At 36.3% G+C, this 14309-nt stretch overlaps 1 protein-coding gene across 10 annotated transcripts in view; it reads left to right on the plus strand.

The window, feature by feature from the left end:
- SRCIN1 (SRC kinase signaling inhibitor 1) overlaps positions 1-14309 on the plus strand; it is a 309886-nt gene that overhangs the window by 206908 nt on the left and 88669 nt on the right. For 8 of the 10 annotated variants that reach the window (XM_087713548.1, XM_087713550.1, XM_087713547.1 and 5 more), the window contains one exon: positions 9355-9378. The exons of the other annotated variants lie outside the window; for them this stretch is intronic. In XM_087713548.1, the coding sequence (XP_087569674.1) occupies positions 9355-9378 (24 nt within the window). The remainder of the gene's footprint in view (positions 1-9354; positions 9379-14309) is intronic. 10 annotated transcript variants of the gene reach the window in all.

The raw sequence follows: 14309 nt of genomic DNA on the forward strand, positions 1-14309 counted from the left end.
CAGAAAAATTAATTAGTGGAACAAGTTGCCTCCAGAAGTTGTGAATTCTCCAACACTGGAAGTTTTAAAGAAGATATTAGATAACTCTGAAGTGGTGTAGGGTTTCCTGCTTAAGCATAAGGTTGGACTAGAAGACCTCCACGGTCCCTTCCAACTTTTTTATTCTATTCTACTAAAAAAACTCACTTAATATCTGTCTCAGATAACAACAAAAATTTTGAGCTCAATTGCAGTCATAAGTCAAGGACTACCTGTATATGAAACGTTTAAGCAATATTATTATTAATAATAATACTGTTGCTACTACTAAAAAGAAAAGATATTATATTTTAACATTAAGAGCTGTGGTAGCACAGTGGTTAAAATGCAGTACTGCAGGCTACTTCTGCTGATTGCCAGCTGCCAGCAGTTCAGCAGTTCAAATGTTACCAGACTCAAGGTTAACTCAGCCTTTCACTTCCAAAGTCAGTAAAATGAGGACCCAGATTTTTGAGGGCAATATACTGACTCTGTAAACCACTTAGAGAGGCAGTAAAAGCACTGTGAAGTGATATATGTCTAAGTGCTATTGCTATTTTAATTGTTTATTAATCAGTTTTAATCATTCCAGCTCTCTGCCTTTAGAGGAAAGTTGGAAATACTATTTGAATTTACCATATATATTTATTTTGTCCTTTTTTCATCCACCCTTTTTACTTTGGCCTTTGTTGTCATGGCTGAGCTTCAAATTTGATCAGCTTTGCTACTTCCTGGATGTGTTCCCATGGCTCTGTCACTGAATAGAAACTAGGGAGACTGCTTGGGTGGGAAGTAGTGCCGCTGCATGACAATTCAGTCTTATCAAAGCCTAGCAGCTGCTTTCACTTTGGAGTGCTATTGAATTGGAATATGGTTTGCTGAGATACACATTCCTCTTCTCCCAAGTTTAAGAACTGATCATGGATACTTGAGAAGCTTGTAGTACAATGATGAGCAAATCAGGCATTCAGAAAACTAGCTATCTCCATCTGCAGAATCAGAGGAAACTGACAAAAGAACTTTCTTTTTGCAGTAAGGGAATAATTTAAGATAGTAGTAGAACCAAATTTTGAGACAATCTGCTCCAGATTTTGCATACTCTAATTCTATAGTTGAAAAGTAGACTGTGCAAAATCTGGAGCAGATTGTCTCAAAATTTGGTCCTACTACTATCCTAAATATGGAAAGATACATGCTCGGCATTATAAGACAAGATAGAAAAACCTATACTGTATTGGTTGGAAACATGTGGAAGAGGCCTTTATCCTGCAGCTAAAATGATAATGGTGGTGATATACATACGTATGTATGTATATGTATATGTATATGTATATGTATACGTATACGTATACATATACATACATACATACACACACACACAGACACACACATATATACATACTTACGCAATAGCTATTAAGACCATATTTTTCTCATAACATAAGCCACTTTTATTCCCAAATATAAGGACTAGAATAAATTGACTTGATTTTCAGTCTTAAATTAAAGTTCCTTGGTAGATTAAAGTTCTTTGGCATTCAAGTATTTTCAGTGGCGTTCTAGAATCTCCAGTGGTTTGGGAGATTCTAGTATTTGGCTAGATGGATATTGCTTTGTCTGACAAGCAACACAGCATCTTTTCTTTCATAAATTTCTACCAAATTCATTTCCAAGTATGAATCTTTAAATAGCTTCTTCTGGAAGGGTCAGATACTTTCTTTTCCTATGGTTCATGTAATCTGGGAATCGAATAAAACACAGAGATCAGTGGAAGTCGAAGGAAATATATTTATTGGACACAATTTTGCCAAATACAGTTAGGTGGCAGCCGTAATGGACTGCTCCCCCAGTTCTCTTTTTATATAGGGTTTTTGGCCAATGGAATGTGTTAGCTTATTAGAAATAAATGTTTCATTATCTATAATTAAAACAGATGCCTCCTTATTTATAGCCCCTTTATCTTGAGTTAGAACAGATGTCTTTTTAAATGACCATTTTATCTTTCCTATACATAGTTTTTTTCTATGCATAAAATATATGTCTTTCTTAAATGGGTTTTGCTATGGGATATTTTATTTATTTATAACAGTAGGAATCAGTCTTTTCCTTTTATGAAATGGCTACTCTTTTTCATCATTTCTTAACTGAAACTTATTATAAACATATGAAGAAAATATTTCAATACCAGAACAATACATACCATAAGAGAAAGAAGAAGAAAAAACTTAGCATGATGTTAAACATTCCACAATAGAAAATACATAGTTAGTGGATAGAAAGAGATATTGACATAACAAACATACATATACACATATTGATTAGACTCCTTCCTTTCAGGGTAAGCATTATTATGCAAAGCAGTATGCAACCCAGTAAGATAACCAAAATCAGAAGGAAGGAACCAGAACTAAATCTAGTTTTCATACTGTAACTGTCTATGTTTGTAAACTATATTTCATTTCCCCAAGTTGAAACACATCCTCCTTGGTAGCCTTTTGTTCCTTAACCTTTTTACCTTAACCTTTGGCGCAGTGGTTAGGGTGCAGTACTGCAGGCCACTTTAGCTGACTGTGATCTGCAGTTCAGCGGTTCAAATATCACCGGCTCAAGGTCGACTCAGCCTTCCATCCTTCCGAGGTGGGTGAAATGAGGACCTGGATTGTTGTTGGGGGAAATATGCTGACTCAATTTGCTAAAAAAAAAAAAATTAAACCGCTTAGAGAGGGCTGAAAGCCCTATGAAGCGGTATATAAGTTAAATAAATAAATAAATATATTTTTCAACAGCTCCATCCAATCACAATTTTAATCCAGTTATTCTTCCTTCTTATATTTGTTTTATAACAAACCATCTCGGTCCACCTCTTTTGTACCAGTCACTCATTTTTCTGTTCATTCAGAACCCATTCATTTTTCATTACCTGTTTGTTTGACCATGGACACTTCTTAAGTAAACTATTCTTACTATTGTCAAAGAATTTCTTTTGTTTTTCTGACATTCTGAACTTGGGGTAGTGCAACCCTATTTAGAACTAATCGTGTTAAAGTCCTGGAACCCGGAGCTCCATTTGCTCAAAGCCACTCGGTCTTACCAGAATGCAGCCCATCCAAATTCATTTACAGTATATACAGCCCTTTTCCTTTTCTTTCACACATACTCATTCCTCACAAAACCCTACACACTATTTTTATTATAATTGCTTCATTTTTAATAAACATTCTACACAAACTGCAAACTCCTGCAGTAAGGTCTTTGCTTCAGTTTTCCAACTGCATGCTTGCAATTATTTGCAAGAGTTACCATGTCAACACAACTATGTGTTCAATATAATTTCAAAATGTACACTTATTGCATCATACTGTATGTAACATATGCTGCACATCATTCAGATTGTCACCCAAGAACATAGCATTGCCTGCATGCAAAGGTACATATTCATATCTACTTCATATCAGACTTGTTTCAAAAAAGCTGGACTAAAAAAAGCACAAAAGGTGTTTTTTATTTTTAAAAAAAAAGACATTGAAAAAAAACATAGTAAAGACAATATGAAAGAATTTCAAGGACTGCTATGTCTGAAATGCAAGCCTCATTTATAGTAAAATCAAGGTTTAAATTCTTTTGCCTCTTTCTATTGCCTGCACAATATTAAGTCCTTTCTCTTTCCTCTTTTCTTCTTCTCTTTTTTTCCTTTTATAGCTGTCTGGACTTCGGTTTCAGTTTGTTTTCTTTTGATTTTGTGAGAATTTGTTTCTGTACCTCAAATATTACTATTGTATTCCTTATCCACAAGTACCTTAACCAAACAAGGAATTATCATATATATATATATGTCATACTTGACCTGTGGTGGCATACTGGTTGGGATGCAGTATTGCAAGCTAACTCTACTTACTGCCAGATGTTTGATTCTGACTGACTCAAGGTTGACTCAGCCTTCCATCTTTCTGAGGTTGGTAGAATGAGGACCCAGATTGTTGGGGAAAATTTGCTGACATTGTAAGCTACTCAGAGAATCTGTAAAGCACTATGGAGCTATATATAAATCTAAGTGCTATTGATACTCGTTGCTGAATTTCATTTATCACATTTATAACTTAACTTTTAATGATTTTTATATTAATATAAATATTAGTGCTCTTTGATATACATCTACCCTTTCCAGAATTCTAAAATGCTCCTTCCAGAATGCTCACCCTTAAATTTCAACCAAGTCATTTTATTTTTTTAATGATATATACTGTGATGGAGGCTTCTTGTTGAACTTTTGGAATCCATTTCCAAAACAATTTTAGTATCAAACAAACATTTTTTTCATGACAAATTTTTGACTCTACCAAAAGAGCCATGACCCACATTCAGAACCTATTATCACCTTTAATTCTTTCACTAATCATCTTATTTAATTCATGCTTTTTCCATGTATATGTACGGACTTAACAATATGTTTAAAGCATCTATTGGAAACAACCTTTTCTCTAAACAAAGCCTTAGTATAAAAAGTCACCAACTAATAGCAGTACAGATACACTCGAAACTCTGACATGTTCTTTAGCATCTGCCCTTTCACTTCTGTTGATGGGAAATTTCTAGGAGAAAATTATTGCAATTTTGAAATGAAGCCCACAGTGAATATTTGTGAACCTACTTTCAGCAATGTGCTATCATTGAATTTTGGAACAACAAGAGTCCTTCCAATTGAAATTCAGTATCAAAGGAAAGCTATTAATGGTGATGACTATGTGTTACTGGGCCAACATAATGATGGTGAAACAGAAAAAAACTTATTTTTGTGATCAAGAATAAAGTGGACAACTTGTGACAACAAATGACAAGTTTCACATAGAATAAGTAAGGTTAACAAACTGATTAAGGACAGTCAGCAGATCACTCAAAAAATTGTTCACAGGTTTGGCATTTCACTGAAATATGTAGGTCATATTTATGTTCTTCAGTATGGAAATATGTATACAAGATGGGTTCCTTTGCATGCTGATAGCAGAGATGAAAACTTCAAGAGTTAAAATTTGCTAGAATTGTTGTCACACTATAAGAATGTAGGTAAGATATTTCTTCACAGTATTGTGACAGCAGATGAAATATCAGCTTATCTTTATGACCCAGAAATGAAGCATTCATCCATGAAATATTATCACAATTTCCTTTTTTCCCCCAAAAAGGAAAACTTGAAGCTACTTTTTGGAGCAGAGATGGTGCTATTTACATGAATTTCTTTGAATCTAGAATTTACCAACACCTGATAGAGCTACATTGCAATGCTCAAAGCTATGAAACATTAAAAAGAAAATTTGCTGCAATAGACAATTGTGAAGTTGGGTCTACTGTTTGACCTCATCTTCCATATAGTCCAGATTTGATGCCATGCAACTTTCATCTTTTTCCAAAATTGAAGATCTTTATTGGCATCTGTTTGTCTCAAATTAAGAAGTAGGAAGAATTCTCAAGACTTAGTTTTACATTCAGTCCACATATACAAGCTAGGATCTCTCATCTGGGAATGATATCATAAGCAAACATACTGTTACCTATATCCCATTTTTTAGGAAGTATATGCAGTGTATTGATGTACACTCAGGATATTGCAGCCCTGAAAACCAACAAAATCGTATCAATAAAGATCATGCATCTTAGTCACAGAATAATGATTGCATGAGGGAAAAGATTGGGAAAGCTATGATTGGGGAAGAAAGAATAAAATGAATTATCTAGGGTGCATAACATTCTATTTGTTTGCTTATGAAAAATATTTTGTATATATTAAAAACACATATGTCTTTGTGAACTTTCAATCATTGCACTGAAAACAAGTTTTGGAGCCTTAATTCTGTTTTACCTTCAGTGATCTGCAGTTTCATAGTCATATTGGTATGTTTTATTCCTTGATATTATCTATTCCTTAGCCTTTGCTATTCTTCATACTGTCCTTTCTGCATAATTTCTCCTGTTTTTTATTGGCATTAATAAGTCTATCATTTATTCTTATTGCCCTCTGATCCACCAGTACAAACAGAATGTAATTAATTGTGGTTCTTCTTCCTGCTTTTCTCTAAAATAGGAGGAAAATCCGCTGATGTCAACACCATCTCAGTCTGCTGCAATACAATTGATTTCCTGTGCCAATAGCTGCACTGAAGGGTATGCAGTATGGTAGATAGCTTTGAGAAATAATGCAAGAGTTGAAAATGTTGCCAAGAATCAGATAGTTAGCATGTTCAGCCTAGCCTAAAAAATATCATTGAACCACAATTAATTATTCTGCTTCCCCACTATTTTTATTAAAAAAAACCTCGCTTGCTTGAAATAATACTTTGCTTTAAGCCAGAAATAAGAATGCCCTCCGTTAATCTGAGTAATTGAAATATGGAGAAATCTATGCATTCTTCCTGGATTTGCGAAACAACTAGAATCTTCAGTAGAGCAATATGGTAACACAGAACACAATCTTCTCCACTCAATAGGTTGCAAACAAATCATTATCTTCTCAAATGACTCATCTGTATGCAAATAATTATCTTCCACTGAAGGTTCCATATGGTGGAAAGCAAAAACTAAAAGAATGTGGTGGTGGGGGGAGACTTATAGGGCAAAACAAATTGTGAAAGTACAGTAATCTGTTTATATTTACCACTTGGTATTAAAGACCCAGACACAGTGGTTCAGTAGCTAAGATGCTGAGTTTGCAGATCAAAAGGTTGGCAGTTCAGTAGTTCGAATCACTAGCGTTGCGTAACTGAGTAAGCTCCCGTTACTTGTCCCAGCTTCTGCCAACCTAGCAGTTCTAAAGCAAGTAAAAAATGCAAGTAGAAAAGTAGGGAACACCTTTGGTGGGAAGGTAACAGCATTCCATATGCCTTTGGCATTTTGTCATGCCAGCCACATGACCACAGAGACGTCTTCGGACAGCGCTGGCTCTTCAGCTTTGAAATAGATGAATACTGCCCCCTAGAGTTGGGAATGACTAGCACATATGTGCAAGGAGAACCTTTACCTTTACTAAAGATCTGATTTTTCAATTGGGGGTCAGTTTAGGACTACCTCACTTCCTGGGTTTCAGAATTAGGAATGACAATGGAAATTTTCGATCAAGACCCCCTAAATGTTTTTTTTTTCCAAAAGCTAATAGCTGAGAGGAAAAAGAAATTGAATAGGGACAGCAGAGCTGCACACTGTTTTTCTTATTAAAATTCCATCAGTACCAGTGAAGCAGATATTTGTCCTGCAGGGCAAAACATGGTTGTAATGTGTAAGTAGCAGTGGGAAGTTCAGCTCATCTTTTACAGAATCATGAAGGATTGCATGAAAGCTGTCCCAAGTCATTAACTCTCTTTACTACACATGGAAAGCTAATGTGCTAAGAGAAGCTCTAGCTAAGCATACCCCCTGACACGCCGCTCTCTAAATGTAGGATGATGAATCATTGTTTAACAAAGTTGTGCTGAATTAATTAATTCTGAATTATAGGAGGGGTTTAATGACATCATGCACAGGGACCTTTTCTATCTTTCTGCTACAGAATCCTCCTTTTTAATGAGTAGCATGTATTCCAACACATGTTTATTACTCAGAAATACTTTCTACTGATCTAAACAAATTTATGGTAATTAAATTAATGTAGGAATTCAATCTATATCTGTTATGTTCTGAAGCTAAGAAAGAATATAGCTTTTGAGTGAACTAGATATTATTCAAAACCAGGAAGAATTTGAGGCTGATTGGTGTAGCTAAGTCATCAAAACTTGTGGCCTTTTCCTCCCTTCATTTCAGTGGTTCTGTGTTCCAGATCTGTATGTTCATAAAGAAATATTTAATTAGGAGCTAACACCACAAACCAGAAAACATTTAGTTTCACAAGATGTACTAATCTGGGCTGCTGCCAGTTCATTGTTTAAATTCTAATCCCCTCCCCCCAAGACTAGAAAATGAGAAAACTACAAATGATTTTTTTTTTATTACAATTCATGACATTCTGAGTTGCAATCAATTATTGCACATTGTAATGCTGGCAATTCAGATTTCAATATGTCCATCATTTGTGGCTCTTTATTCAGTCTCTTGTTTCTACTTCTGCCTATGTTTAGATTTGGGGATATAGACCTATAATTTTGCTTATGAAATTCCTTAAGTGTATGTCCATTGGAGAAGAAACAAATAAGATATTTTGTTCTATTCACATACCAAATTAAGAATACTCCTCAAGGTTCTATACTACTACATTATTAACCAAAGGTAGTTAAATTGCATTTTGCTCAGTCTGTGAGCAAAGAAAATAAGATGGCATCTTTTTTTTTTCATAGATGGAACTATGTACATTGTTAAGTCTAGTTTCAGCATCTTTCACTTCTCAATATGGCTTAACTTCCCTTATGGCATATCCATTTGAGCATCTCCACTGCTGCTTTGATTGCCATATAAATTGAAATTGCATACTTTTTCCAGGTATCTAAAGTTATTCATAGGTGTGCTAATCAGTAGTATAATTCTACCTTAAGAAAATAAGGCATATGTCATGAGTAAAACCTAGCCAAAATTAAGCAACATTTGTAGCTTTATTTGGAGACTGAGTACATGATGAATTATTCTTTAACGATCAGTGGGGAGGGCAAATATTTAATGATAGCTGGAATGTGCTCCATGTTGTGTCTCTCTCTCTCTCTTTACATTGCTATGTAACCTATCATGTGTTCTTATTGTTTGCAATTAAATAATAATAATTGGAATTATTTAAAATAAAATAAAGCCATATCTGGCAGGGGACCAGTTTGAATAAATTATTTTACAGAGAGGCATTTGTCCTCTATGTGTTATTCTGTTTAGTCATAATTTAAAATATTCTTTATCATCAGACTTCAAGATAAAAATCAATATGTGATACTGACGTTGCTTTCCTTTCCCTTCCTTTCCTTTCCTTTAGGTAGTAAAATAACATGCAATATTACATATATATGTGTAATATATGTAATATATATATATACCAGTGTTACTAGTTTAACTATAGTTTCTAGATGGGAAAACATTCTTTTAGGATGAAGTAGGATCTTGAACTCTTTGCTCTTTTATTTATTCTTGCGGTAAAATTTCACATCTATATCACTGTATCTACCTGACTGAAGCCTTCCTATGTGATACACACTGACCATTTCAATTCATTTTAGGGAATTCATGACTTTTGTTTTTAAAAAAACCATTGGGAGGGGACTTTAAACAAACCAATTAAACATGATCACTTATCACACTGTTTAAAGTCAACTGTTTTCTCAAAACAGAATCTTAATGGTATTTTTTTGTTGTTCTGTTTTTTTGTTCTTTTTTTGTTAGCAACCCAACTACTGGAGCTTTAAGGTCAGTACTTCCAATTTTTCCCCTCCATGCTTTTATTTGAAACAAATGCATGTGCTTACCCACCTTTTCTCTGTATTTTATGTGTGCGTAGGCAGATATGTCCATGAAGGAATGGGCAATTGAAAACTCGGCTTCCTTAGCCCTTTTTCTTGCACCACATTTCTTATTTTTAATAGGCAGCTCTTAATTCCCCAAACATGTTTGGCTGGTTCCGTTATTCGGCAGAGCTACTTGGCTGCTTCGGGCAGTTAATTTTAAGTGAAAGGCAGAAAACTATGTGTCTGTCTATATATGTTTACATGCATACATGTACATACACACAAAGATGCATGCATATATGCATACATACAAAGACACACATTCATATACATTACATACATACACATCTACTCTGCCAGGAAATGGTATGAGTAAAATGTTCCGCTCCAAATCAATAAACTTGATACATCTTGGTTCTTAATATACACCTTGACATTTGTTGCATTACTTACATTTGCTGCCAACTTTGCAAGCATTAAGTGGTCTTGGAACCTGTTTCACCATCTGCAAGTGCAGAACTGCAGCTGTGGGAGTAAGAGAATTAGATATTACAAATAGATGTACAACTTTCCCAACTGTTTACAAATGATTACAGCCCTGGAAGATGGCCATGTGGAGTAATGGGATAGCAGGGTAGACAGAAGAGCACAAGAAGATGTTTTATACCAATTCAGTTTATTCAAGCAGGCATGGGAAAGGTGCAGCTTTCCAGATGTCGTTAAGCTCCAACTCCATCTGTCCTATCCAGCATGACCAACGATGAGGAATAACAGAAGTTTCAATCCGGTATTATTAGTACAGCTACACATGGCTGATCCCTGATTTATATTTGTTTATTTCATCCAGCAAGGAGTCTGTAAATATTACACACAAAGGACTGAGACTTCATTTGCTCCCAATTCTTCTAAAAGCACACAATCTTATCTAAATATTAAATCTTAACAGTTCCCAACAGTAGTCTGTGGATAACTAGCAGTCTGAAAGAGTATTGCGGCTGATCCACTCAATTCTTCACAAAAGTGAGAGTTCAACTCAGAACACCAACATTTCACAACATTTGTGGTATGAGATCACTCTTAACATTTCATGGTGGTCTACAAAAGCTTTTGATAACCAAGTGCTGCTTTTCCAAAGGACAGAAATGCTCATAATTCTAGATACAAAACACTATCATCCCCAAAATTCTTTATTGAAGGGACAGTGAATTTAATTTCAAAACAGTTCTAAGTGATTTTTTTTCTTTTACACACCAGTGATAATCTAGGATTCTTGCCCCAGCTGCTTTAAATATGGGTAATGATTGGGCTTGCATAATCACATATTCAAAACCATATGTTTACTTTTTTATTTATCAAATTTAGAACCACTCTTTTCCCTCACAGCAAATACAATATCAGAATGCATGCAACATTTTAAACCAGAACCAAAGAAACAACCTTTTGCTAAATGCAGGATATCAACCTAAGCCTGTGAGACAGAACAGAAAAATGTAGGCTTCTACGAGAGTAAGAATTATTCCTCAAGTAAACCACAATGCCCACACTTTCAGCTTTTGGTTTTTTTGAAAAAAGATCAAGCTTGTAACACTTCTAGAATCTGAGGTATAAATATCTTATTGTCACAGGCTATTTTAAGACTTTTTCTTGGTTTTCAGTGGATGAATGAACATTCTTAGCAATGACTCATATATTGCACACATGGTTTGGAAAAGGAAATTCCTTTTTTCCTAGTTAGAAGAATTTCCTTCTTCACTTTAAAAAAAACAGAAATCTAGGCTTTTGCTAATAGTAGTATTGGGTATAACACATCTATCTAACAACTGAAGGCAGGGGCAGGACTAGGCATTTGTCATATTTTAAACTCATGCCTTGCATTTAAAATAGAGGATTTTTTTTAACATTAGAAAAATATCCTGCCAGACACATATATTATTTGCCATTGCGAGTTGTAAAAAAATAAGCAAGAACTGAGAGACTGTGGCTCAGGTGACACAAAATGCTCTACTAGATTAAAACTGAGTTGCACTTTTTCTGATCTATTGTATTGCAAAAACCAAGATACTGGTTTAGTGTGTATGAATTTTGTCATCATGTTAAGCCTTAACAATATTCATATGTTTGGACATAACATGTTATGGGAACATAGATGCAGTGCTTTGTTAATTCAGATTTGACAGATTGAGTTTTATCTGAACCAAACCTACAATTCATATCAATTCTGCATGATGTGGTTATTCCCATTTGGGATAAAGTAAATAGAATAGTGGATGTATATATTGGGATTTTCTTTTGTAAAAATACCAAGGTGATGGGCAGATTTAAAGTGCTATAGATTGTAATGGTCATGCATCTGATTAAGTAATGGAGAAGAGTCAGGTCTTTGTATATATCGAAAATTCTAAATTAAGTAAAATTATAAATTTCCCTTTATCTTATTTTCTGCATGAGATCTGTCTCACTCTCATTAGCAAAGACCATGACATATAGAAATTAGTGTCCCACCCTCTTCCCCACTTACACTGTGGCAGCCTCTCATGGAAGATAGCCACATCTCTTGCATACTACCTGCAGCTTAAGAATGAACAAAGATGGTAAACTATTTGAAGAAAATCACATATTTATTAAATCTATACTCTTTCTTTCTCCCCCAAAATGGCACTCAAGACAATTATGAATAATAAAAATAAAGATAACAAAATTATAATCAATGCAAAACACAGCAATTAAAACAAATAAAAATAGATGAATAAAAAAGTAAAGTAATAAAAGTGAAGTAACAATAAATGGTAAAAGAGAAGAGAGGACAGGAGAAGGTATTGCAGTGGTGACAGCTGTAGGGAAATATGGGCAGGAGACAAGGGGAAGGCTATTCTCAGGCAAGGCAACATCAGTGCTTAAGACTGTTCTGACTTGCTCTGCTCAGCTCCATTACCAGGTTTTAGAGTTTTAGTCTCTCTGATTGAACTCTCTTTTGAATGCAGATCAGCATGTAATAAAAATGTTGTCATCCACAACTTGATCATGGATGAGAATGCTAATCTGGTCTGTATCACTGAAATTTGGTTGTGCACGGTGGCTGTTGTCTTTTGTGAGTCTCCAGTAGTCACTAGAGGCCCTGAAATCACCAGCTATAAGACCCTGTTTGTGAACTTGGACCAATGGAGATTGCTTCCTCCCTATAGGGCAGCAGCATCCTCATGCTGTTGGGCTCTTGTCTACCCAGTGGAGATTTCCAGGCTTATGTTCTGGGGTGGCGGTGGGGAGCAAGGTGTGAGATAGTGCATGGCTATCATGGCAGTCATGGATCTGGCCCTACTCTCAAAGGGGGTCACCCATTAGATCTGCTGTTAGTAGCCTCCAGGCAGTAGTATCATGATCTGGATTTGGAGGGCTTATCATTAGTTCGTTCTCATGGACAGACCACTCTCTCTTGACCTTGGAGTTCTCCACAGTTGCTACCCACCGCTGGATGGTGGAGCCTATTTGACTGGCCTGCCCCAAGCACCGATGAACCAGTGTGGTTTCAGAAGGAGCTTGGGATTTTTCCTGAAACTCTGTTGCATGGTTGAGCAGAGGCTTTTGTCACAGCTTGGAATGAGCAGGTGATGAGGATCATGGACTGAATCTCTACTATGTGGACACTCTCTGTATGTGGAACTTATAGATCTCCATTGTTTACCAAGAGACTCAGAAAAATAAAGCGACATAAGAGAGAACACACTTGAGGAAAAGAGCAAGGCTGATCAAGCAAGAGTAAGAGACTATATTAGGACTTACCTTGTGATGACACAGGCAGTTTAATTACTTCTCAATGCATCTGCAGGCAGCCAATTGGCATCTCTGTTTTGGGTGAAAAAGTTCATCTGCATAAGGAGGAGCCTGAGCTGTCCTTGCAGGGTCACAATGAGAAACACTCTTGCTTGAGTGCACTCAGAACTGGGCCAGATCCTTTGGAGGTGATGGAGACAAGCCTCGGCCTTGTTATCTGAAGGAGTTCAATTCAGTTGCTCTTGAGGACAGTTCCTTGTGGCAATGAATTTGGCTACCTGTGTTTTGGACTCAGGTCCCTCCTGGTTGATTAACGCCCCCCCCCCCCAAACCCAGGAGGGCACATGTGGTTAGGTTCAAGCAGTGGTTAATGTCTGCTTGCAGGAGGGGATGATTTTGTCTATAGGTGTAAAATAATTTTTAAAAACCCAGCTTGAAAAGAATATTACATTATTCTTGGTTTAAGGTCTGATATAAATCTTGCCAGACTGAAGACTATCTGCATCTACAATAGAGTCTGTGAACTATTAGGGAGGGACTGTCTTCATCCTGTTCCACTCATATCTAACACCTGGCCTGAGTTGCCTCTTACTCCTGTGGGACGCTCCCCTTCTCCCTGGGGATCCAACTCATCAGTACATTCTATCACTGTTGCTGTCTTAGAGCCTATGTGGCACCTCTACACATCCTATCAGGTCAGTGAGCATGGCTCTGATCTTTTCCCTTAAATGTGGCCATTTTAGGGAATCCAGGAAAGGTGCCTTTTCTCTGGTGACTTCTGCCCTGTGGAACACTCTTCCACTTGAGGTTTGGCAAACCACTCCCCTTATAGCCATCCAAAAAGCACTGAAGACCTGATTTCCCCCCTCCCAAGCACTGGGATAGGATGGGGCAGAGATGGGTTGCTCCCGGTTTAGCCCGGATCGGGAAAAGCAGTAGTGGTGGTGGTGGAAGGCTCCACCCACTCTCCAGATGCTTCTGTGCATATGCAGAAACATTACGCATGAGCGAACCGGTAGTAAGAAAAATGGAAACCCACCACTGGGGTGAGATGGATGAAAGGATATAATAAGGATGTTGGAAGTTTAACTTTGGTGTTACATTTTTAATGTTTATGGTTTTAAT

The sequence above is a fragment of the Thamnophis sirtalis genome, unplaced genomic scaffold (genome assembly GCF_051295495.1).
Source record: "Thamnophis sirtalis isolate CommonGarterSnake01/CBP01778 unplaced genomic scaffold, rThaSir2_p1.2 scaffold_4, whole genome shotgun sequence".
Lineage (NCBI taxonomy): Eukaryota > Metazoa > Chordata > Lepidosauria > Squamata > Natricidae > Thamnophis > Thamnophis sirtalis.